The sequence below is a fragment of the Petaurus breviceps genome, unplaced genomic scaffold (genome assembly GCF_028583685.1).
Source record: "Petaurus breviceps papuanus isolate PSGF00001 unplaced genomic scaffold, PetGlider_PUasm1.0 79, whole genome shotgun sequence".
Taxonomy (NCBI): domain Eukaryota; kingdom Metazoa; phylum Chordata; class Mammalia; order Diprotodontia; family Petauridae; genus Petaurus; species Petaurus breviceps.
The window spans coordinates 8,883,480-8,906,802 of record NW_027186523.1 but is presented as its reverse complement, the minus strand read 5'-3'; the positions used below and the strand labels follow the sequence as shown (position 1 = coordinate 8,906,802).

The 23,323-nt window shown below is 36.7% G+C and overlaps 2 protein-coding genes across 4 annotated transcripts in view; one reads left to right on the top strand and one right to left on the bottom strand.

Annotated features, from left to right (window-relative positions):
- Nucleotides 1-1,094: 1,094 nt before the first annotated feature.
- On the bottom strand, nt 1,095-19,181 carry LOC138175823 (ATP synthase subunit gamma, mitochondrial). The gene is made up of 8 exons (XM_069106330.1): nt 19,047-19,181; nt 12,874-12,908; nt 12,181-12,312; nt 5,303-5,507; nt 4,140-4,283; nt 3,926-3,990; nt 1,787-1,942; nt 1,095-1,195 (listed from the first exon to the last, which is right to left on the bottom strand). Exons 1-8 carry the CDS (start codon nt 19,100-19,102, stop codon nt 1,095-1,097), a joined length of 894 nt encoding a protein of 297 aa, XP_068962431.1. The 5' UTR covers nt 19,103-19,181.
- A 92-nt stretch (nt 19,182-19,273) lies between these two features.
- LOC138175819 (DNA/RNA-binding protein KIN17) overlaps nt 19,274-23,323 on the top strand; it is a 42,971-nt gene continuing 38,921 nt past the window's right edge. For 2 of the 3 annotated variants that reach the window (XM_069106323.1, XM_069106322.1), the window contains exons 1-2: nt 19,274-19,501; nt 23,060-23,154. In XM_069106323.1, coding sequence (XP_068962424.1) covers nt 19,388-19,501; nt 23,060-23,154 — 209 coding nt within the window. In that variant the 5' untranslated portion in view covers nt 19,274-19,387. The remainder of the gene's footprint in view (nt 19,502-23,059; nt 23,155-23,323) is intronic. The other variant, XM_069106324.1, reaches the window with a different exon arrangement.

The following is a 23,323-nucleotide window of genomic DNA, read 5'->3' as shown; positions in this document are numbered from 1 at the left end:
AGGTTTGTCTGAAGTATCCTAGGTATTAAGGAAGCATAGAATTAAGTAAGCCCTATGCTTTCCTCTGTACGTTTCCTAACAGTGTTTCTCTACCCCACCACCACTCCATGAGTTGCAATCCTACAGAAGTGATGATACCTGTTTCAGCGTACATGTTAAATTCTGCCTCGTGTTTGTTTCTACACATGTATCATCTCCCCTGTGGGACTGCAGGAGCTCCCATAGTTTGTAAGGAAAGGGTTGGTCCTTCTTGCAAAGGCTAATCTTTCTATTAGGCATCTTGATCTCATTGCCCCCCCCCCCCTTTATTTTATGCAAGGGGCATGCTCCCTCTAACATTTGAGCCTTTTCATATCTAGTGTTTCTTTATCCACTGGTGCTATACCACCATCTTCATGCATGACTACATATCTTCCATCCTTAAAGAAATCCTTCATTTGATTCTGACACCCCTACAACTATCACTTTACACCTGCTTCATTTCACAGCAATATTCCTAGAAAGGCCATGTATACTCTTCCTGCATTTCTTTTTCACTCATTTCTTTCTTTTCTTCTTTTTAAAAGTTGGGTATTTCACTATCATTTAGGCTGGAAGTGCAAGGGCTATGTGTGAATCCAGTCCCACTGGTGACTGGCATATAAGCTTTCACCTGCTCCATTCCCATCTGGGCTGGTTAGCCCCTCTGTAGGCAGTCTACGATCTTACATTGATACTAGGTACATGTAGCTAGATATGTTATACAGGCAGCTTTCAGCACTTTTTTCACTGCTACTTTATCATACAGAGATAGCTTATTGGAGACCGTTTGCTGTAGCTTCATCTTTCTAAAGACCAACAATTTCTTATTAATCTGATAATGGTAAAAATGACAACATAGTCATTTATAAAAGAATTTGAGCTTTACTATTCAGTCATGTTAGCCAGAACACACTGGAGAAAAACTCATCTTCATCAGGTCTTTGTTTTCTGCCTTGCTCTGGCATTATTAAATCAGGCAATTTTTGTTACCCTCAAATTTCAGTAACCAAAGACTAAAATTAACAGAAAATGGGGATGCAGGAACTATATCAATATAAAATCTAAACAAATACTTACAGAGCTGCAGCACCAGAGATGATTTCAATCAACTCCTTTGTGATGACAGCTTGGCGAGTACGGTTAAATGTCAAAGTCAACTTATCAATCATTTCAGCTACAAAAAAAACAAAAACAAACCCCATCAAACATATTATATATATATGTGCATACACACATACATACACAATTTGACAAAGAATCAAACAGCAAAGCATTTTTTAGCCTAGCTCAGAAAATTAGGTTGCCTAAGAGCCCTAAAAATAAGACGAGTTACTAGTACTAAAACACTAGTTATCTTCTTAAAAGATTAAGTATAGAGTCTCTGTCCTTATTCAGGGTAACCACTTCCAACACCTCAAAGTATATCTTTACCACTTAAACAAGATAGGTATACTTTTGTAATAAAAAAGCTTCAATTACATAGTACCTTTTTAAAGTAATTTCATTTCATTTCTTTCTTATGAGAAAGATACATAAGCCAGGTGGTACTAATATTGTATAAATTTTTTAAAAGTTTGGGCAAAAGTAATCCAAGATTATGTTACAAAACAGTGACAACAGAGAAGACCTTGTCACTGATTGAGATGTTGTCACATTTCTTCATATAATTTTAATGTCATTACCACTCAAAAAGTTACAAGTATGGAATTTCAATAACATCTTTATGTTTCTAGGCTATTGAATTTACTCAATATAGTATTCTTACAGGCATTCTTGCTAGCATTGTCCATAGCTGTCATTCTTGCACTCTGCTCACTGGTGGTAGACTCCTTAAGAGTGTAGTAGATGATGTTTGCCAGGCTATACTCTTGATAGTTTTGCAACACATCAGCATCAATGTCATCATAAATACTCATACTCTCTGTTAAGACAAGTTAATAGTTTTAAAACAACAAACTTAGTACTGATATAATAATGAAAACTCATTTTTATGATCAAAGTTGATATGACAGGTCAGAATGCTTTTGTTCCAACATTTTCACTTCTATTACTCAGACTGAACACATCTCTAGAACAATATATTATTAATGTTTCAGTGGATTACAATAGGCAGTGTATTTTATATCTTTCCAGAGCTTTTTATTTAACCTCAAAGAATCCAATTAAAAGAGTAATGCTAAAACCTCATGGGAGATCACAAAGCCATATATCACTCCCACTTTGTGAGAGTTTTCTTGTAACAAAGTAAAATAGTTAAGTAAAACTAATAATACAGTGCCTTCATCCAAAAGTACATGTAACATATCACATCTATAGCAACCCCTCAGCACTTCTATGGTTTTTAAGAATAAGTTTTATTGATGTCTTCTGTTTCTTACATTGTCAGTTATCCCTAGTATACTTTCTCCTCCTCGCAAAGAGCTATTTCATATAACAAGTAGTATTTTTTAAAAAGGAAAAAGAAATCAGCATCCAACTCTTATTAAAAAAAAAAAATGAAATCTATTTTCTTCCTTTCAGTCCATGCCACACTGGGGGAAAAATGGGAAAAAAAATTCTTGTAACAAATATGCACAGTTAATCAAAACATTTTTTTTCAATGCTATATATAAAAATGTTTCGTCCTATACCCTAATCAATCACCTTTCTGTTATCGTTGAAAGAACTGTCTACTGAATTACTTTCAAATAAGAGTTTGCATTTTGCGAGAAATATGAAAATGTTGCTCCACAGAATGAGAAAACTTTAGGCACTCATAACAGAAAGGAAGAATTAGAAATTGCTTTGAAATTTATTGAGTTAACTTCAAAACTGACTTACTGGAATTGGGAATCATGAGACAGTATCAATAAAGAAAAATCAAGTTTTTAAAAAAATAAAATCAACTTCACCAGGAATTATTGTACATTTAACTTCTAAACACTTGGAATAAGACTAAGTATTGAAATTAAGTTAGTAATTAAAGTACTCCTAGAAATAAAGGTCCATTTTAAATACAAATATTCTGTTGGAAGTTATTGTATGATGGTCAGGGAACACTACAGTCTCCAAAGAAGTGAAAAGAGTTATCACTCAAAAGTAATGACTGAAGCATTTAAAGGTGGGTGTAAAAGGCTGCAAACTGCACATAAACATGATTTATAAAGGTCTCATTGAGTATTTGAACAAAAAAGATGCTGGTTACTTGGCAAGAGCAAGGGATAACCTGTGTGATTTATTGGTATTCTCATGATGTCAGAAGAAAGCAAGTCAGGACCCCCAAATGTTGGGTGGACTCCTTGTGAACACATGGGAAGACATGTAAAAGCATCCCACTGGCATTGATGATTTGTAATTTGTTTTACTGGAAGTAATAGTCATCCATCTTGATGAGATCACATATTCATGAGTATTTAGATAAGTAAAACAAAACAATGTTATAAATATAGGTGATCACAGCAATTAGGAATCAATCAAGATGGACTGAGATTTTGCTGAGACAAATGAATTTCTCCCAATGTTAAGAAATTCCTACAAAAGGGCCTTGTTTTTAGCACTGAAAGCAAGCCTTCAGTGCTCATTCTGTAACATCATTTAGGATCTTTTTCTTCCCTTGCCACCCCTGGGCAGATAGATTAAACTCTCCTTTCTTACAAGGAAAAACGACTTAGCAAAGATATTCAATGTAGTGATCATACTGTACGAAGTATGCAATATTCTTCCTTAGCCTCTGCCATGAGAATTTCCTTCAATATCTGATTCCTAATCTTTAACACAAATCTCTACCTAAGCCCTGAGGGGCAAAGACCATTTCTTATTTATCTGTCTCCCCTAATGCTAGGCACGTTGTGAAATGATTAAATGCCTACTGAATGACAAAATATTTTATGACACTGAAAACATGTTCTTAAATTTTAATACTTACCAGCATTTGCAATGGTATTTAGGGAAAAGAGGGGTTTTTCTTCAGTCTTATATGAGATAACGGACCTAAAAAAGATGAAAATAAATATAATTTTCAAAATAATTTGTTTAAAACATGCCCCCATGTATTTGTGATTAGTGATATACTTATGTGAAATAATTCTGTTCATATTAATACATTTTATAAGTCTTTCACTTAAAAAAAGTTATGTTACCTGAATCTATTGAAGATAATAGATCCTTCATCAAATTCATACCCAGAATTTAGTAGTTCAAGTGCAATGACTGAAGCATCTCCAAAGGTAGGGGGCTTCCTCCCCACTTCTTTAAATGTCACCAAGAAGTGGTCAGAGTGAGTTCTAAAACAAAATCATGTCTCTATTAAAGTCACTGTAATTAGTTTAGTCAAATACTACAGATCAAAAGGGACAATGTGGAAAATATCCCACAGAGCTCTCTGTGGGTTTTCCTGAAGTTCACCACCTATTCTGGACATGCTTTCCCTCCTATTCTTGGCAACTGTAAAGGGCTAATGTGGTAGCAGTAAAGCAATGGTCCTTAACCTTTTTCGTGTTACGAACAGCTTTTGGCATTTTGCTAAGGCTAGTGGAACCATTCTCAGAATAACGTTTTTAAAAATGCATAAAACAAAATACTTAGGATTATGAAGGAAAATAATTACACTGAAATATGATTTACTGAACTATAAAAATTAAAAAAGCTCACAGATCCCAGGTTAAGAACCTTTGGCCTAGTATTATACTTAATTCTTTTCATTTCATTTCTCCCTTTCCTTATTTTTCTGTTTTGAAAGATTACAAGCTTTAGCATTGGAAGGGACATTGGAAATCACCTTTGTACCTCACTAATGGGACCTATCTTCTGGATAGACATTTTAACTATCATCTTAAATCAGTCTTAATCTTAAGTACTCATGTTAAGACAGCTTCAGAACAGAATGTTTATGAACTAATGCCAACAACTTCTGACAGGCTCTGTATTATTTAATGTATAGCAATGGGGAAGAAGGAAAGAAGCAGAAAACATGGTTAAAAAAAAGTATTTTTTAAGAGTCACATTATGGAAAACAATGAACAGAAAAAATATAAAGCCCCACCTAGAGTAACTGCCAATTTATAAAACACTTTCTTTATAAAAGCTCTTTGAATTGGGTAGTAAAAGGATCATACCTTATAATGGATAAAGAATTGAATCTTAAGGAGAATGGGTGACCTGTCAATTATCAAGTATCTAGCAGGTAACAATCATCACTTGTACTCAGGTCTTCTTACTCCAAGTCCAGTGCCTTCCCTTTTCACTATTATTTCAAAGAAATTCTGCTTTCTATTTTTGACCAAAGTCTGCAATAAACACTTACCTATGAAGTATGCCTCTGATTTTGTCACCAACTCCAACAATCATAACTTCCTTACCAGCTGCTGTGAGGGTAGCAACCTCATTTTTCATCAGTTTAGCAACTGAGGAATGGATAGCACCACAAAGGCCTCGATCTGAAGATACACCAATAATGAGGTGTTTCTTCATGTCTTCTGGAGCCTTAATATCAGCTTTTTCATAAAGAGCTTAAAAAAAAAAAAGGAAAATAAGTAGATTTAATCATGAATAGCAATAGTTTAACAAAGGAAGAATTGGCCGGTTTTAAAAATAGCCATCAAAATCCAAGTAATCTCAATAACAATTTTAAAAAAAATGACACTATTTCAATACTTCTTACAATATGGGTCATATTCTATAAAAAAACTTCACATAAAAATTCAAAGCCCTCATCCAAAAGTCTTCTACTCTCCAAGAATACTCAATAGAACTAAAGTCTAGCATATAATAAAGACATCTGAACAGTCTCATTTGTCAATCTCATTAATAACAGAGGGGTCTGTTGTCTTCCAGAGGCATGTATCTAAGACATAACAGAGAATAACATACCAATCTGTCAAAATACTACTACCCATTTATAGTAACTCAGAAGCACAAATGATATTAGAATCTAGAGAGTGTATACTAAGGATTACAAAGCCTAAGGCAAGAAACTTAAGACAAGGGAAGCATAATTGGTACTGTCTTCATCATTGCTGCTCACTGATGGCAGGAAGTATAGAAGAAAAAAGAATTGAGAACAATATAAATAGCTGATTAAGAAGATGCAGGACTGAATGACAGGCTCCTGGCCAGGAGAGAACATAGCTAAAAAAATCTGGTAAGAATGTATTTGTCATACACAGGACACACAAGAGCAGATGGAAATTTACAACCCTGCAGTTCATTCTCACCAGATCTGCAATGGCAGCCCTATTCAGCACAACCAGACCTGAGTTGCAGCTTTTTGTATTCAAGTGTGCTATGGGACCCATTAAATTGAAACTAAATGTTAACAAGGACATGCTGCTTTGGATGTAAAATTGGTGGGTCTACTGCCATGTACAAAGCATGCTAAGTGTTAGTTTACTCTTTCCAGAGATATAGTATAGAGGAGCTTGTGCCCTAAAGTGTTAGGGGAAATGTTTGTATATTTATTTTAGGTATATCTTTGAAATAAATAACCCTTTGTAAAAGACAAAAAAGTATTTGCCTGCTGTCTTACAAATCTAATAGAAAGTACTTTAATTGGAAAACGATGCAAGAAAGGATAAAACTTATTTTCACTAAACTACATACCCTAGCAAATAGTTTGCAGAAGGAAAAAAATCCAAGAAATAAGACAGCATTAAAACCACTAATCTCAAATGTCTATATATAAGAATCCAAAGTTTAGGAAATAAGATAAAATAGAGGTCCTAACACAAGCATGCAAATTTGATTCCACTGGGGACTTGGTAGGCTGAAATTTATGATGGGAAACCCATGACTCTGGATAGGTAACTTTTTCCAAAATAAAGATAGGTCAAAGGGGAAGGGTAGTTATTAGTATCTATTAATAAGATATGCTCATGTGGGGAAAAAAAATCCAGAGTTCAAAGGAAAGAAGTATGATGGAGAGAATATGGCTACAGGAGGAAAATAAAAGTGATTTTTATAAGAGTATATATACTACACAATATGTGAGGCTACAAAGCATTGTGTATAGAGAGCTGACCTCAAAGTCTGGAACACATAAGCTTATGTTCTGCCTCTGACACATGTGGCTCTGTCACTGGTTAAGTAATTAACCTCACAGGGCTTTAGATACTTCTCAAAGACTTAAATTTCAGAGAACTTGCCAATTTGTATTGGTAGAAGGCATTTCTTTGCTCTAGGCTTCCCCATACAAATGAAATCATAGGTCTAGTCCTCATCCCCTATTCTATTGACTACCTACATAGAAAGAATAGGTGAGAAATACAATCATAAGCCTGCACAGAGGCATGATATAGTATAATGGGAAACCTCAATAATTCAGACAACTGCTAGAGTTTTCTCTGACAAGAGTAGCTTAACTTTGTAACTTTAATTAAAACATTTTTAAAAGGTGAAAGGACAAATATGGTGAAATTCAATTCTGGATCTGATTCTTGTCAACAGGGAAATTTTGGTTACAGGAACAGAAATGACAGAAACCTTGAACAGAATTACTATTTCCTCTTATCATTTGTGATGGAAGAGAGAAAAGTGGGCAACAGTCTAACATGAACCTATGAGATTGGAAAAGCAAATTTCTAAAGAATCCAAGGATAAAAAAGCCCATCGACTAAAATTCTACAAGAAAAAGCCTAGGATAAGCAACAATGGAGGAGGAACTTCATACAAAATAAAGTTTTAAAATTCAATAGCATAAAAATCCTCTAAAAAACATATACAATTCAAGCAGTGGTGGTATGATCAGAGGTAATTTACAGGAGGTCTGGGGATGTAAAATAGCAATGATGAATAAAAGCAAAAGCATCAATGATAACACTCTTGCAATCAGTCCCTATCGAAAGTCAGGATCATCTATAGTAAAGTAGTTAAGAGGTCACAGAATTTTTAGATGCAATAAAGAGGTCACAGAATTCTTACACGCCACGTATCCCCAGTTCTTTCATCTGATTTTTATATGGCATGTACTTAAGGTCCTTTTATCACAGTGGTTGCCTTCCCAAGGATTCTCTCCAATTTATCAAAGGGAAGTGCTTTGTTAATGACATGAGGAAAGTGAAATTATCTTTTCACTTGAAAGAAAGGAGAGTGAAGGAGAAGAGAAGAGGGGAGAAAAAGGAGTTCCACATCACTATCGGCAAAAATAAATCTTAATTTTAATAGTGAAAGGTGGGTTTTCATTTTATCATACACTGGGCTTAATGAGATTTAAAAAAATAATTTTTTTTCCCTTCTAAAACATGGTTTTCCTTCTGCACTGTCCCTTCCCTAGAAGTTCCTAGTCTTAATTCATACTGAAATTCAGTAATTAATATTTTAAAAATCACCACCCTCATTCAGGAAAATAACTGTGAGGTAGCATAATATTCCTGAAATAAATCCAAAATTCCTGTCTTACTATAGCTAAAATTCACAGACCACCACCAAGGACTAAATATTTGATGTTTAACACAATGATAAACATTCTGGAGAAGTGTCAAACTCAAAGCCCCCAAGCTGTCCCACAAAACTCCCCAGTTGGTTTGACCCAGATTAAAACGTAATTGGGAAATGCTTGACAAAATAAACATATAACACAGATAATCTTAATTAGTGGTTTCCTAATCAGTTTCTATTTGAGTTCTAGAGGTTAAGAGAAAAAGTATCAGACATGATTTGTGCCTTCAAGGAACTTAAAAAAAAAAAACACAAGGAAGTAATTACAAATAATATAAAATCAAATGTTAAATTTTGTAGTGTAGGACATTGAGAGCAAGGAAATAGTGGAAAAAGCACCAGCATGGCATTTGAAACACCCAGGTTCTAGGTCAAGGTGTGTTACAAACTAGTACCTCAACCATGGTTAGGTTTCTTAATCTTTGTACTTTACTGTTTCCTCATTCATCAAATTAGAGGGAATGGACTAACTAGGGTAGAGAGGAAAACTTGAGACACATATGAATTCACTGAAAATGGAGGGAAAATATCCTAGCAGTTGGTGGACAGATAACAACCACCAGGATCTGTATTAAGTTTGATATCAGTAGAGGATAAGTATGGAAATAGCAAGAGGAAGCAAGAAGTATTCCAACTCTTTCACTGATATCAGTGAGCTGGGAGGTATGAGGGAAAGTGCTACCAGCAATGGGAAAGAATGGCCTCCATATATTCAGGGAAGCCCCATCTTAGTGAGTGACAGAAGATGGAAGGAACTGACACGAATATATAACACCAGAGCCATTATTTAATGAGAGGCCAAAAAAGAAAAAAAAGAATATTTCCTCCCAAAGTGAAAATATACATGACCACATAAAAACATGCACCAAAACAAATATTAAGAGAAATATAAAAACTTTTATTTAACCTAACATCATGCAAACTGGCAAAGATGAAAATAAATGGGATCAGCCAATGTTGAAGGGGCTCTGGGAACACAGCCTACCTAATAAACTACTGGCTGAGTAGAGAAGTGATCCCGCTGTTGAAGCTATCAATATGGAATTATCTAAGAAAAATTACTAACTGTCCATACCTTTTGACTCGGTGACCCTATAAAGAGAATACAACCCGAAAGAAATCAGAGAAAGAAATAAAGGGTATACCAAAATATTCACAGCAGTACTTTTTGTAGTAACAAAGAAATGGAAATGAAGCAGATGTCTGCCAATGGGAGAAGAGAAGAACTGAGGTATATGAATATAACATTATCATGAAATAATATAGGATATGAAGAATTAAGAGAAACATGGGAAGATTTGTATGAAGTGACTTGGAGTGAAATAAACTGAAATAAGAGAACACTATACACAGTGAGTACAACAACGCAAATAAGGTCATTGAAGTTGAATTGGAAGTAGTTGAAAAAACAAGGGGTCTTGGAATATAGGTTATTTCTCTTTACAGGAGAAAGACAAGGAATAGGTTAGACTACTGCATACACTGTTAGATGTGGTCACTATATTTGATATTTCTGCATAAAATTTTTTGGTCACAAGGGAGGGTTCAATCTGGAATATGCTGACAAAATGACTGTGATAAAAAGAAAGAGGAATCAATAGAATTAATTTTCTTTTAAAAATGACCTATCACAAAGGAAAAGCCAAATGTATGAAGTGTTTATTGTACAGACTATATGACATACAAGTGAATGGATGGTATATTACTACCCATTAGTCCATCAAAAGGTATATTTGGGGTATATACTCAGAGCAAAAGATCAATCTTTTTGAAAACCAATATTCTCCCAAGTGCTCTTGTGTGGTTATGAAATATAAAACTACAATCTTTGAAATTAAAATCACCTGTGACCTATGGGGAATGATGGACATAAAAGGCATTTACCAAAGATGAGGACATACTTGCAAGAAGAGGTTCAAGAGACATGTTCCAGTAAACATTTGATTGGAAAAATAGCTATTCTTACATAAAAAACAAGATAACAGAAAGAGAGCTGCTTAAGTAGCCTTGAAATATACAGAGCTAAAGTCTTCCATCATACTGAGCAGATTCTCTGTGGAGGATTCTTGAAAGACATGGAAAAGAAAGGCAGAGGATATGAAGGCATGGATGGATGGATTGTGATCCCAAGAGGCTATTATCAATCAGATCATGGATCTGTTGGTATAAGTATAGAAAAAAAAAAAGAACCTTAAAAGGAACATAGGAAAAGTAACCAAGGTTGAAAGGATAGCTTTAGGCTTTGATGGGAAGCTGATCAAAGAAGTTGGAGGGGCTAGTCTTACTTCCTGAGAAAATTTTGTATTATTTCTTTATATCATAAGTAAATAAAACAACTTAAGGAGTTTCTATGAATATATTAGTCAAAGTAAGTCAGAAGTTTCCTCCAAGAAGTAGCCCCAGGAACTATCAGACTGAGAATCTGGTTTTATTAGGAATGAAAGACAAGAAATTTTGTAGTGACCCAATAAGAGTTCATGTTTGACTGTCAGGATCAAGTAACTGCTCCATAACAAAAACATAAAAACAGGCTATTTTCTCTCCTCAAAGAGAACTCTCTTCTTTCCTGAGATTATCAAGGAAGATGAAAAGTTCTTTTAAAAAACATGAATACTTTAGAATTAAAAAAATTTTTTTTAAAAAGTATATGAGGTAGCAGATCCTAACTTCTTTTACAATGTTAAAGGGCAGAAGAATGTGACCCAGGGAAGGAAGAGAAGGGCCAACAAAGACTTGCAGTCAAATAAAAGATAAAAGGCTTTTCTATAAAAGGACAAAATGGATCCTATGAGGAAGAGGCTGTTGCCTACAACAAGTAATGATTTTGTGAACCAAGATATGGCAATAAGAGAGAGATCATCAGGGTAGCTAGGTGGTGCAGCAGACCACTGGCCCTGGAGTCAGGAGGACCTGAGTTCAAATCTGACCTGAGACACTTAACACTTGTTGGCCATGTGACCTTGGGCAAGTCACTTAACCCCAATTACCCTGCCTTCCCCCCTCCAAAAAAAAAAAAAAAAGAGAGATCATCCAATAATGGTCAGAGGAAGACTGGGTAAATAGTAGTAGTAGTAGTAGTTACTTGCTAAGAGGTAGTAAAGACAGATTTGTAATGTTTCATAAACTCATGTACTTCTTTCTGTCTTGTGGTCAGTAGCATATTCCTATAATAGTATCACCTCTGTTTCTCTTTGTTGATCTTTACCATGCCTCTCTTTTCTATTTTTTATATTTTCTAAGAGGACTTCATAGCTTATTATATGATGCTATCCCACAGCTTCTCTGTTTATCTAGTTTTCCTTTAAAGAAAAGATCCTGGGGGACTAGGTGGAGCAGCAAATAGAGCATTAGCCCTGGAGTCAAGAGGACCTGAGTTCAAATCTGACCTCAGACACTTAACACAAAAACTAGCCTCACATGTGACCTTGGGCAAGTCACTTAACCCCAATTGCACTACCTCCCCCCCTCCAATAAAAAAAAAAAAGAAAAAAAAAAGATCATTAAAAATCATTTAGTTCAAACTCCTACTTTAACAGATGAAGAAAGTGAAGCCCAGAGGTTTAATGACTTCCCAAAGAAGATTGTGTAGGTCCTAGGTAGTATGTAAAAGAAACAGAATTGAAATGTCTGACTACAAGTTCAGTGCTTTTCTGCAATATTTCTAAAGAACGTTTTTTAATAGGCTAATGCAGCTATTTCTCTTTAAAGTAGTCTTTTCCGTCTTAAGAATCAATTGCACTTTTCTCTTACCCAAAGATCCAACTCCATATACTCTGGCTGGTTTCAGCTCTCTCTCAGCTCGGGCATACTTTGCAGCTGCCACCATTTTCATAGACTTGGTGATTTTCTGGATGTTTTTGATTGATTTCAATCTCCTGGTAACTGAAGATACCCAGAAGTTAGAACAATTAAAATTCTCAAAAAATAATACATAATTAGTTGTGTAGAAGTACACTGGAAACCCCACATATTTCTTTCTTATTCTCCGTTAAGTCACACAAAACATAGGACTTCAGGCCCAGAAAAGATCATACACATAATTTAGTCTAATCTCTTATTATTTCAAAATTGAGGAAAATGAGGTACATAAAGTTTAACTGACTTGTCAAAAGTGGCACAGCTGTAACTATAAACAAAATTTCCTAAATGTCATTTCATTGTATTTTTTGCTGAACACGCTGTATATATATATAGCCACCTTAATAACTGAGTTCAGAAATATCATGGGTTAAAGTACTAAGTTTAAAAGGAATGAATTATAGAACTAGATTTGGAATGTACCTCAGAGTCAATCTAGTCTAGCCCCTTCATTTTATGGATGAGTAAATGGAAACAACAGGAACCAAAGTGACTTGCCCAAGGACACAAAGGAATGACTAAAATAATCTTTTGGAAACCAATATTTCTCCTTAAAACACAAACTGAGACACACAAAATACTTACTATCTTTTAGGGTTGCCATATTTCTGACTTGGATCCTGAAAATAAAGAGAAAACTTTAAATAATATCTCCCCTCCGTTTGAACAGGCTCCAAATTACAGCCCTGCCTTTGCTCCCCCCCCCATTTTTATGAACAGCAGAATCATGACTCTTGAAGTATATTTTGGTTTCACTGATTGATATATATCAACCTCTCCACAATTTTTCATCCTCTGTGAATCTTCTGCACATCTTTTCCCTTAAGCCCCCTACAGGGGGGCTCTATAGACTACAGTAGAGTACTCTTTCAATACACTATTGAAAATATACTTCAACTCCTGATATATCTGATATTAAACTACCATTTAAGTTTCTCTTATCAAATAGCCATTTTTTACCTGTCTCACTACTCCAACAAGATGATACCACTGTTTGACAAGACTAGCTTTCGCATTTGTGACATGAATCTCATCTCAGAGCCTTTGTCATGCTATTACCCTCTTTTAGAGAGGGCAGAGTCCCAATTTTTCACTTGTACACTTCCTTTAAGGCTTTGGTCAAATACCACTACCTTTACAAAGTCTCATCTTTATATCTGCCTTTCAACAAATTTTATTCCATTAACAATTATAGTCCTTAATACAATTGGCGTTTTCCCACTTGTGACAAAACCACACACACACTCTCAAAAACTGATAGAGAATATTTAATCTCTTCAACTAGATTATAAACTTCTCAAGGGAAAGAACTCTTTGTCTGACATTTTTAACCTGAAGAATTATCTAGTATAGTGCCGGTCACATGGCAGTACCTGTTGGTGCATGTATGCATATATGTATACCTAAATAAAATTACTTGAATATGCAAATAACATACTTTCTTCAACAGTCCAAAAATGCTCTGTTCTAGTTATAGAATGAACCACTAACCAAGTCAACCACATTAACTACTAACTTAAATCACAATTTAGACCACAGATGATGAAGATTTGAATTAATTTCACTTTTACAACCACAATTTTAAAGCACTGATTTACTTTCAAATTATTTTAAATTTGTAGCTACATAAGAAAGACTGAATGAATTCACTAAGGCTAAAGGATGTAGATTCTTGTTACTTCTTTTACAAAAGGTGGCATTCAGGACATATAGAGAACTGATAAAAGTAAGAGCCATTCCCCATAGATAATAAACCAAGGATATAAATAGGTGCTTCTTAAATGTAGAAAAGACTACCAACTGTGGCAACTGAAATTTAATAAAAGGGTAAATTGAGGCAGATGTCTAAGATAATATTAGCAGAGGCATATTTCCTTGTCAATAAATGGGTCAATGGTTTGCCTTCACTTACGCCCAAAGATCCCAAGCAAGAAGATAATTCCCCTTAAAGAGGTTTTGAGGAGTATAGAACAAAGAACAGAACAGGGTAGATGGCATAAATCATGGGATTAAAGACTGAGTACAAAGACTGAGTACAAGACTGAGTACAAAGTTGAGGTACAGGGAATAACACGACTGGTTGGAAATTTAGTAATGGAGACTAGCAATAACTCCTCTTCTTTCATGAGACTAAGAGCACTCATTGTTTGAGTCCAGGTGAGAGATAGCAGCCCAGACATCCTTGAAGGATAGCTGGATGGAATAAAGCTACGGTATCAGGCTCTACTCCCTTTCTTTCACAAACATTCCAGGAGCCTGAGGCTAGAAGAGGTGAATTTTTAAACTTAACCCATTACAGGCCAGCAAACTCTGAACTAGGTTCAGAGACAAAGAATCATGACCTAAGCTGCTAAGAGGACAAAATCAACTAACTGTGAATAGAACAACAAAAGAATATAGGAACAATTTTAATCCTCTTACAATTCTATGCAAAAATGTTCATCACCTAATAAGAGAAATACATATTAATACATCTCTGAAGTTCTATTTCACACTCGTGCAATTGGCAAAGATGATGAAAGAGGAAAATAACATTGTTGGAAGGGTTGTAGGAGAAGAACACACTAGTGCATTGTGGCAAAATTGTGAACTGGTTCAATTGTTCTGGAAAGCAACTTGGAACTGGATTAAAATAAACCCCACTAAACGGTACAAAGAAATCCAATTAGGCATCTACCCTAATTATGGTCAACAGATAGAAAGGTAACACAAATAAAATAATATTTTGAGTAGCATTTTCTGTTGTAGCAAAGAACTGGAAACTCAACAGGTGCCTATCAAAGGGGGAACAGCTCAACCAACTATGGTATATAAATGTAATGATATTACTGTGCTATAAGAAATGACGAATACCAACAAGCACTGATTAAATATCTACTATGATATAATAGATTTAGAGATGTTATTTATACAATAATCATAATTATTGAGGAAAAAACAATTTTTAAAGACTTCAGCATTTTGATAATGAAATATATTTCCCATCTCTTGGGAGACAGGTGATAGACCAGAAGTACAGAATGAGACGTGTATTCTCCCACATCCAAAGTGTTAATCTGTTTTGCTCAACCATATCTATTTGTTATAAAGAAAACTGGGTTTGTGGGTAGTGAAAGATATATTAAAAAAAAAAGCACCAAAAACAAAAACAAAACAAAACCAAAACCCTTTTTAAAAATATGACAAAAAAGGGTGCAAGATAAAAAGAAATTTTGTTGCTACCTTGTTGCAACACTTAAATATATATTCATCTATATGTATTTCTTTTAAAAAAACTTATCTATAATATTGGCCTGCTTGAGTGACTGACTCCTTTTTACTCCTGAAATTAAATACCTCACACTTAAAACTGGCCCCAACTTACTTTTCCAGATTTATTGTGATATATAACATTTCATGTCCTATTTATAACAGAATGTCCTCTTTTCATATATCAATTTAGGTTCCCCCCATATACATATGTTTTACAAATTATCAAAGACAAGTTTTTGCAAATTACCAAAATATACCTGTATATGTTTTGATCCCCTCTCTTTTCAACATCACTATCACTTGCTATACTGATTCTTTTAACAATTAAGTCTAGAGTTTTACTTATCACTCACATCTAAACAAGCTCCTAGAAGGCAAGAACTGCTTTGTGTTCCCAAGTGAATGAATGAAAAAGGTTTATTAAATGCTTACCATATCAAAAGCACTGAGTATATAAAAAGAAAAGCAAAGATAGCAAATGCTCTTAAGTATGCAAACTCAACATTTATATAATCCTTATACATAATCAAGGGCTTAAAAAATATCTCCTGGGAGTGGCTAGGTGGTGAAGTGAGTAGAGTGCCGGCCTGGGAGTCAGGAGAACCTGAGTTCGCATTCGACCGCAGACACTACACACACACACACACTACACACACACACACACACTACACACACTACACACACACACCCCCTAGCAGTGTGACCTTGGGCAAGTTACTTAACCCCAACTGCCTTCCAAAAAGCAAAAAAAAAAAAAGTGCTGTACTGAATTAGTTTCAGGCTTATCCTTTTGGTGGTTGTAAGCATAAGAGGCTAAAGACATGGAAAAAGAAGGAGTGAGACCTGGGAGAGTAGAACTTGAGAAGGGACAAGATGTCATTTTCCAGAGAGCCTCAGGTCTCTGATAATGTTTGTTAGCAGCTCATTGATTTACTTACTGAACTATCTGGGTTACAAACCATCATACTTCACAAACACAAAGATACTCAACCACTTCAAATTAATGATTTTTGTCTTTCTCTAAAAATTATTTAAAAAAAAAAATAGTACAGCATTAAACATCAGGGGTTGACAAAATGAAGTTCTTAAAATGTGGTACCTATCACATTTGCAAATTGGGATAATACCCTGTACTACCTTCTTTACATGGTTATTATGATCAAATGTGTTATGTGTAATATACTTTGCAAGACTTAAAGTTATATTTTAATTTGGCATCATCATTCATTAACAGCCATAAACAGCACATGGCAACCATTCAATAAAATAATTTTGTTTGTGTATGTCTTTCAAGCAAAAAAGCAATGATAAAATCTTTTAAAAGTGCCTATAAGAGTCAATATCAAAAAGGTGATTTAAAACTAAATTCAATTTGTAATTACATAAATGATATCTAAGTAAATATCTCTTCATTTTTCTGTAAGCAGGTGTTCCTTTTTTCCCCCCTACATGGTCTATTTTACCTCAAGTGTGCATTCAGACACATATACTTTCAAATTTTAAATCCAAAAAGCAGGTTAACTATGAACAAGAACAACAAATTATGAAAATCAGATGAAAACAATTGTGGTGGGAGAAGAGTGGAAGCAAAGATGAGCTTTGAGTAACAGTGGTGCTTAAGAGAGCTCATGACCTGCAGACCTCACATCACTGTAAAAAAGACCACTGAGGAGAGGACTCCAGACTTTTGAGGTTCTAGGATATAGTCTTAAATAGTATAGTCTTAAAGTCCTATGTTTTCAGTCAGGACTTGGGTTTGAATCCCAGCTCTTCTACTGGGCAAATCATTTAACTTCTCTGGGCCTGTTTCCTTATCTGTTAAATGAAGGTATCAGACAAGACACTTTCAAAGGTTTCTTCCAGCTCTAAGTCTAATTCTCTGGTCTAGTTGGTTCTACAAATGAGGGTCCTAGTTTAAATCAGACTTTACAAAACATTCTCTTGGCTACAGTTAAAGTACAGGTCAAGGATTCCATGTGAATATGTTTTGACCTTGGTTTCAGAAGATTTTTCACTTCAGTTTAAACTACAGTAACCACTTAAATAAAAATTTCATATAAAATTTAACAGGTGATATTAATACAGCAAAACAAATACAATGTTTTACTTAAGAACTACTTTGTTAAAATAAAAAAAGCCAAAACCAAAAAATCCCCAAACTATTTTGTTATGTCCCCAAACAGACTGACCTACACTGACCTCTGAAAACCACATGGATAATATTTTGTTAAAATATTTTCTAGCTTAAAAAAGTTACTTCTCAAATCTCAAGATAAAAAAAAAATCTAGAAATCTATACAGCTTTAAGGATTTAACTGCTCCAGCTGTTCTGACGTTTCACCCCTTTGATTATAAATTAGTTGCTTACATGAAGATTTTTAAAAGACTACCAAAATCTCCCCCCCCCATTTTTGCTTCATACAGCCAATAGGGAAACACTCCTTATTCTCCTAAAAAAGACCATAAAACAAGACTTTCTTTCACTGTAAAACTTGAAACTTCCTACAGAAAGGTCTGTAATTTCTTTCCAAGAGATAGCTAAATTCTTCCAGATTTTGCATAATCTCCAGTATGCCAGCATTCCAGTACCGCTATCTTTATTTCTGCCTCCAAAGTTTGTCCAAGAACTACACAAGTTCATGAACACACATACCTTCAAATCTCCTAAAAGCCTTAATCTGTGTGGCAGCAAACAATGGCACACATGCACTCTGCTCCCAGATCCTAGGACATAATTGCTTTAGTACTTTGTGACCTTCCTAAGGAAGTCTGCTACATAATTTCCTGCAAAATCCTAATTCTTTTCCAGCACCCAAACTACAGGCCCAATCTTTCTTACACAAGAATCTTTAAAAACCTCAATATTTCTCCCTCTTTGGGTACCTAACTTAATTCAATGAGCATATATTTTAAGCACTCTCCCTCACACAAAAATCCTTAAAAACTACAGTATGTCTCCCTCTTCGGACTCTTCTTACTCAAAAATCTTTAAAAACAACAGTTTCTCCCTTTTTAGATACCTAATCCTTAATTCAAAAAGCGTATCATAAAGCTCCTACCATGTGCAAATCACGAAGTCGTGGGGCTACCCGGGCCCTTGACCTTCCTTTAGCTCTCAGGGTGGCTTCTGCACTCTTGACCCTCTGGGGCTCTAGGAATCGCGCCGTGGCGGCCTCATCCATACTGCCCTTAAAGCCGGAGGTTCAGGGTCATCCCTTCCCCCACCCACCTGGGTAGACTCTCCGACCCTGAACCAATTTCGGGTCTGCGCACCCAGGGCACAGGTCCCTGGGGTGGCCTTCCTCGTCCTCCCGCCCATCCTGCAGGCCAGAGCTTCCCCCGGGGCCTCCTTGCCTCCGAGGAACAGGCCTAGCCGGGGCCCTACGACCCTCTTCCACCCTCACGCTGCCACGTCCTCAAAGCTCTATCGCTCCGGCGTCCAAGCCTATTTTGTTAATCCCCCCGACCATTCTGCCTCTGTCCTGCTACCCACGGGTGTCGCGTACCATTGCGGCTGCAGAGCCCAGGCGGCAGAGCCTCCGATAGTAGCTCGACAGAACATGGTGGTACCGGCCCTGCTGAAGGTCGGGCAGACGGACCTCACAGCGCATGCACCGATCGCTCCCCCCGCCTCCTTTCTCAGACTTTTCCCTCTCAAAACCTCGCGATATTTCAATTAGTTTCTTCCTCCCCTCCCCCCATTCTCCCTCCCATTTTTTTCTCTGTCCCTCCCAATCCCTCGCTCCCCGCCCTCTGCTTTGCTTCCGGTTGGCACCACTTCCGGTTTGTATGGGGGTGAGCGCCGAGAGCAGAAAAGGGTACTCAGTGGTCGCTCTCTCTTCTCGACATGGGGAAATCCGATTTCCTCACCCCCAAGGCCATCGCTAACAGGATCAAATCCAAGGGGCTCCAGAAGCTGCGATGGTATTGCCAGATGTGCCAGAAGCAGTGCCGGGATGAGGTGAGTGTGTAGCCCAAGCCTGGGCTGCCTTTCAGTTGATGCACTGCGCGATTCTCGCACCCGGAGGGGCCTTAAGGACCCTGGAGTCCCGACGCTGCTGGTTCCTGGTTCGGAGAGACCGCGCAGTGAATGGTGCGCGTGTGAGGCTTGTTTGGGGAGCACTTGAAGGCGTCAGTCAAGCTGGAAACGTTTGTTCAGCGTCTCCTATGTGCCAGGCACTGGGCTAAGCGCTGGGGATACAAACAGGGGCAAAAGACAGCCCTGCCTGCCCTCAAGGAACTTACAGTCTAATGGGGGACACAACCGGAGAACAAATACAAAGCAAGTTCTATATAGGATAAATAGGAAATAAATAACTGGCATTAGAATTAAGAGGTACTGAGGAAGGCTTCCTGGAGAAGGTGGGATTTTAGCTGAGACTTGAAGCTAGGGAGATCAGTAGTCTAAGCAGAGGAGAGCATTCCAGGCTTGGGGGATAGCCGGGGGAAAAGCCTGGAGTGGAGAGATGGAAACGGCTTTAGAATAAAGACTATTCCTTCCCAACTCTTTTTTATTCTGAACTCCACAAACCTGAGCACTGCTATATGTACAGAGCGGCACAAAGAAAGTTGTACGTGAAACTGCGAATCTTTACTACATAGAGCTTTATTTTCTTTTTAATTATATAATAATAAATTTAACACATAAAAGCTGTTCTGCTCGTCTGTATTCGCTGTTGTAATGACCATCTTTTTTCTTTTTGGCAACTCTGCCCTCAGCTCTCTTTACCAAATTGAGAAGAAAGAACAACAAAAATTTTTCACATATGCATGGTAAAGCCAAACAAATTCTCACATTGGCGGTGCCAGAGAATTTGTGTCTTATTCTGTAATTTGAGTCTGATCTCGCTCTGTCAGGAGGTTACTAGCATGCTTCATCATTGGCTTCTGGAATCATGGTTATAGACCAAATCTTTTCTAGCTGTACTTCAATCAAGAAACCAAATAACATTCTGTATGATACTATGTTATAGGGGAAAGATTGCTGCATTTGGAGTCATAGAAACGATTCAAATTTCAATTCGGGTTTTTCAACTAATTGAATGATAGTTTTTCGCTCCAGGGATCTGAAATGGTTTAAGAAGGCAAAAAGTAATATAATCTTCTAACTCTTCTATATATCCCTATACTATGTACACTTTCCTCTGCAGACTCAGATTTTTAGATTTAAGTTTTATAGCTTAAAGACCTTTAGGGATCATATAGTATAACTTTCATTTTTCTTTCCTTCCTTTCTTCCTTCCTTCCTTCCTTCCTTCCTTCCTTCCTTCCTTCCTTCCTTCCTTCCTTCCTTCCTTCCTTCCTTCTTTCCTTCCTTCCTTCCTTCCTTCCTCCGTTCCTTCCTCCGTTCCTTTCTACCTCCCTTCCTCCCTCTCTTCCTCCCTCCCTTCCTCTTTCTTACTTTCCCCTTTCCCAATTGAGAAATACTGTTCTTAAGACATTTTCAGTATTTTGAAAGAAGAGATTTCAGGGCAAGTCCCAAGAGGAAGCATGGTGTGGTGGAACAACCATTGAGATGGGAGGGACAGGTTTTGAATACTAGCTCTACTCTATACTAATGTGATATTGAGTAGGTTTTTTTTTTTTTTAACAGCCTCAGTTTTCTCATCTGTAAAATAAAGGAGTTGAACTAGATGAACTCTGAGGTCTCCCTTTCCATTCTAAATCTTATAATGCAAGGCCTCACCAAGAATAATAAGCTGCACAAGTGTAGGTTGGAGAAAACGAGCTTAGATAATACTTCTTTTGAAAAAGAATTGAGGATTTTAGTGGAAGGAAAGCTCAGTGTAAGTCATCAGTACTACCTGGAAGTCCGACAAAAAATAGTATCATTTTAGGCTGTTTAAAAGAAGCGTAATATCCAAATTGGAGGCCCCATTCTACTCTGAATTGGTTAGTCAGTCAAGCCTTTATTAAATGCCTGCTATGTGTTAGACACTATGTATTGGGGACACAAAGTAAGAGTCTCATCCCTCCACAGACATTTTAATGGGGGAGATTGTGTGTGTGTGTGTGTGTGTGTGTGTGTGTGTGGTAGACATTTCTAGAGTTTTAGTTTTTTGGCTATGAAGGGAAGCTTCCTCTTAGCATTGTTGTGAGGATCAAATGAGTTAATATTTGTAAACTACTTAGAACAGTTCTTGGTACATAGTAGGTACTTAACACATACTTGTTCCTTCCCCTGTCCTGCTCTGGGTCCAGTATTTTAGGATAGACATTGATAAGCTGGAATGTATTCAGAGGATGGCTGCCCAGATGGTGAGAGGACTGGTGACCATATCATAGACATATCTAGAATGGGACAGATAGCCTTGGGAGGTACATTGAAGATATTCAGACAGGTTCAATAATCGCTTGTTGGATCTGTTCTAGAAGAGATTCTTGTTTGTTGAATTTGAGTTGGACAAAATGTCCACTTAGATTCCTTTCACCTATGTGATGCTGTTTGCAATAGGGAGCCATAGATTAGGTGCCCCTTCCGCTCTTATGAGAGAAAAGATTGAGGTCTTCATTGCCCTCTACCTTCTCAGCTTTTACTCTGAATGTTTAGCTCAGTCAAGGCTCAGCTCTGGTGAAGCCTTCACTGATCTATCTAGTTGTTTGTATTCTCTTCATCTTACTTTGTATTTTTTTTTTTAAAGCAATTGGGGTTAAGTAACTTGCTCAAGGTTACATGTGCCAGTTATTTTTGTGTGGGTGCCGAGTATCTGAGGCTGGAACCGATCCCAGGTCTCCCGACGCTAGGGCCGGCACTCTTACTCACTGTGCCACCTGGCCGCCCCTCTTACTTTGTATTTCTATACATGTTGAACTCTACAGGAGAATGTAAATTCCTTGAGAGTAGAGACTGTTTTACTGTTTTGATCTTTTTATCTACCACCCAACATACTCTATGCATAGTAGGAGCTTAATATTTTTAATTGAAATGAAAAATTATAGAGAGAAGCAAATTTGGGGACAATTTTTGATACATTGAATTTGAGGTACTAACAGAATCACCAAATAAAGCTTCCCAGCAAGTAGGATTTATATACATTGAAAGGTAAGGCTAGAGTTATACTATTAATTTTGGATTCAGCTCCTTACAGGTGGTGAAATCATGGGCATGGATAATAACACTTTGCCACAGGTGCTTAGAAATAACCATTTTTCTGAAAAATGACGTGAGCCACAGCAGGAATTATTCAACTAGAACAAATTTAGAGGAAGCTAGAGAATTGGGTAGCCTTTGGGTATAAAGGAGTAGAGATGTATAAGAAGCACCTCCCTGAAGAAGAGAATGCAAGAAATAGATAATACCTCAACCATGTAGAAGTGTCTAGGAGAAGTGGAAATACAGTGATATAAAAAGGAGAGGGAATAAATAAAGTCAGGATTTGAATACATATAGGCATTAGCCTTGGAAAAGAGAGACTGTTTATTCTGAATCAGGTAGGAATGTGGGTCAGATATTTAGAACCCAGTATGATGAAATATGAAAATAAAAAAAAAATTAACCATCATCTTTTCTGTTTTGTAGAATGGTTTTAAGTGCCATTGCATGTCAGAGTCTCATCAGAGACAGCTCCTTCTGGCTTCAGAAGATCCTCAGCAATTTATGGATTATTTTTCAGAGTGAGTATCTCAAGAATATCTATAGTTGAGAGACATTGGGCAGCTAGGTGGCACAGTGGGTGGAGAGCTGTGCCTGGAGTCAGAAAGACCTGAGTTGACATCCAGCCTCAGATATTTATTAGCTGGGTGACCCTGGGCAAGTCACTTAACCCTATTTGTCTTTGTTGCC

Bases quoted from the DNA above. Each gene is read 5' to 3' on its own strand.
- LOC138175823 (XM_069106330.1), bottom strand. From the start codon at position 19,102: ATGTTCTGTCGAGCTACTATCGGAGGCTCTGCCGCCTGGGCTCTGCAG. The intron at 5,508-12,180 runs GTAAGAGAAAAG...TTTTTTTTTAAG, and splicing joins ATATGGAGTTGGATCTTTGG to CTCTTTATGAAAAAGCTGAT. The intron at 1,943-3,925 runs GTAAGTATTAAA...TTGTCTTAACAG, and splicing joins AAATACCATTGCAAATGCTG to AGAGTATGAGTATTTATGAT.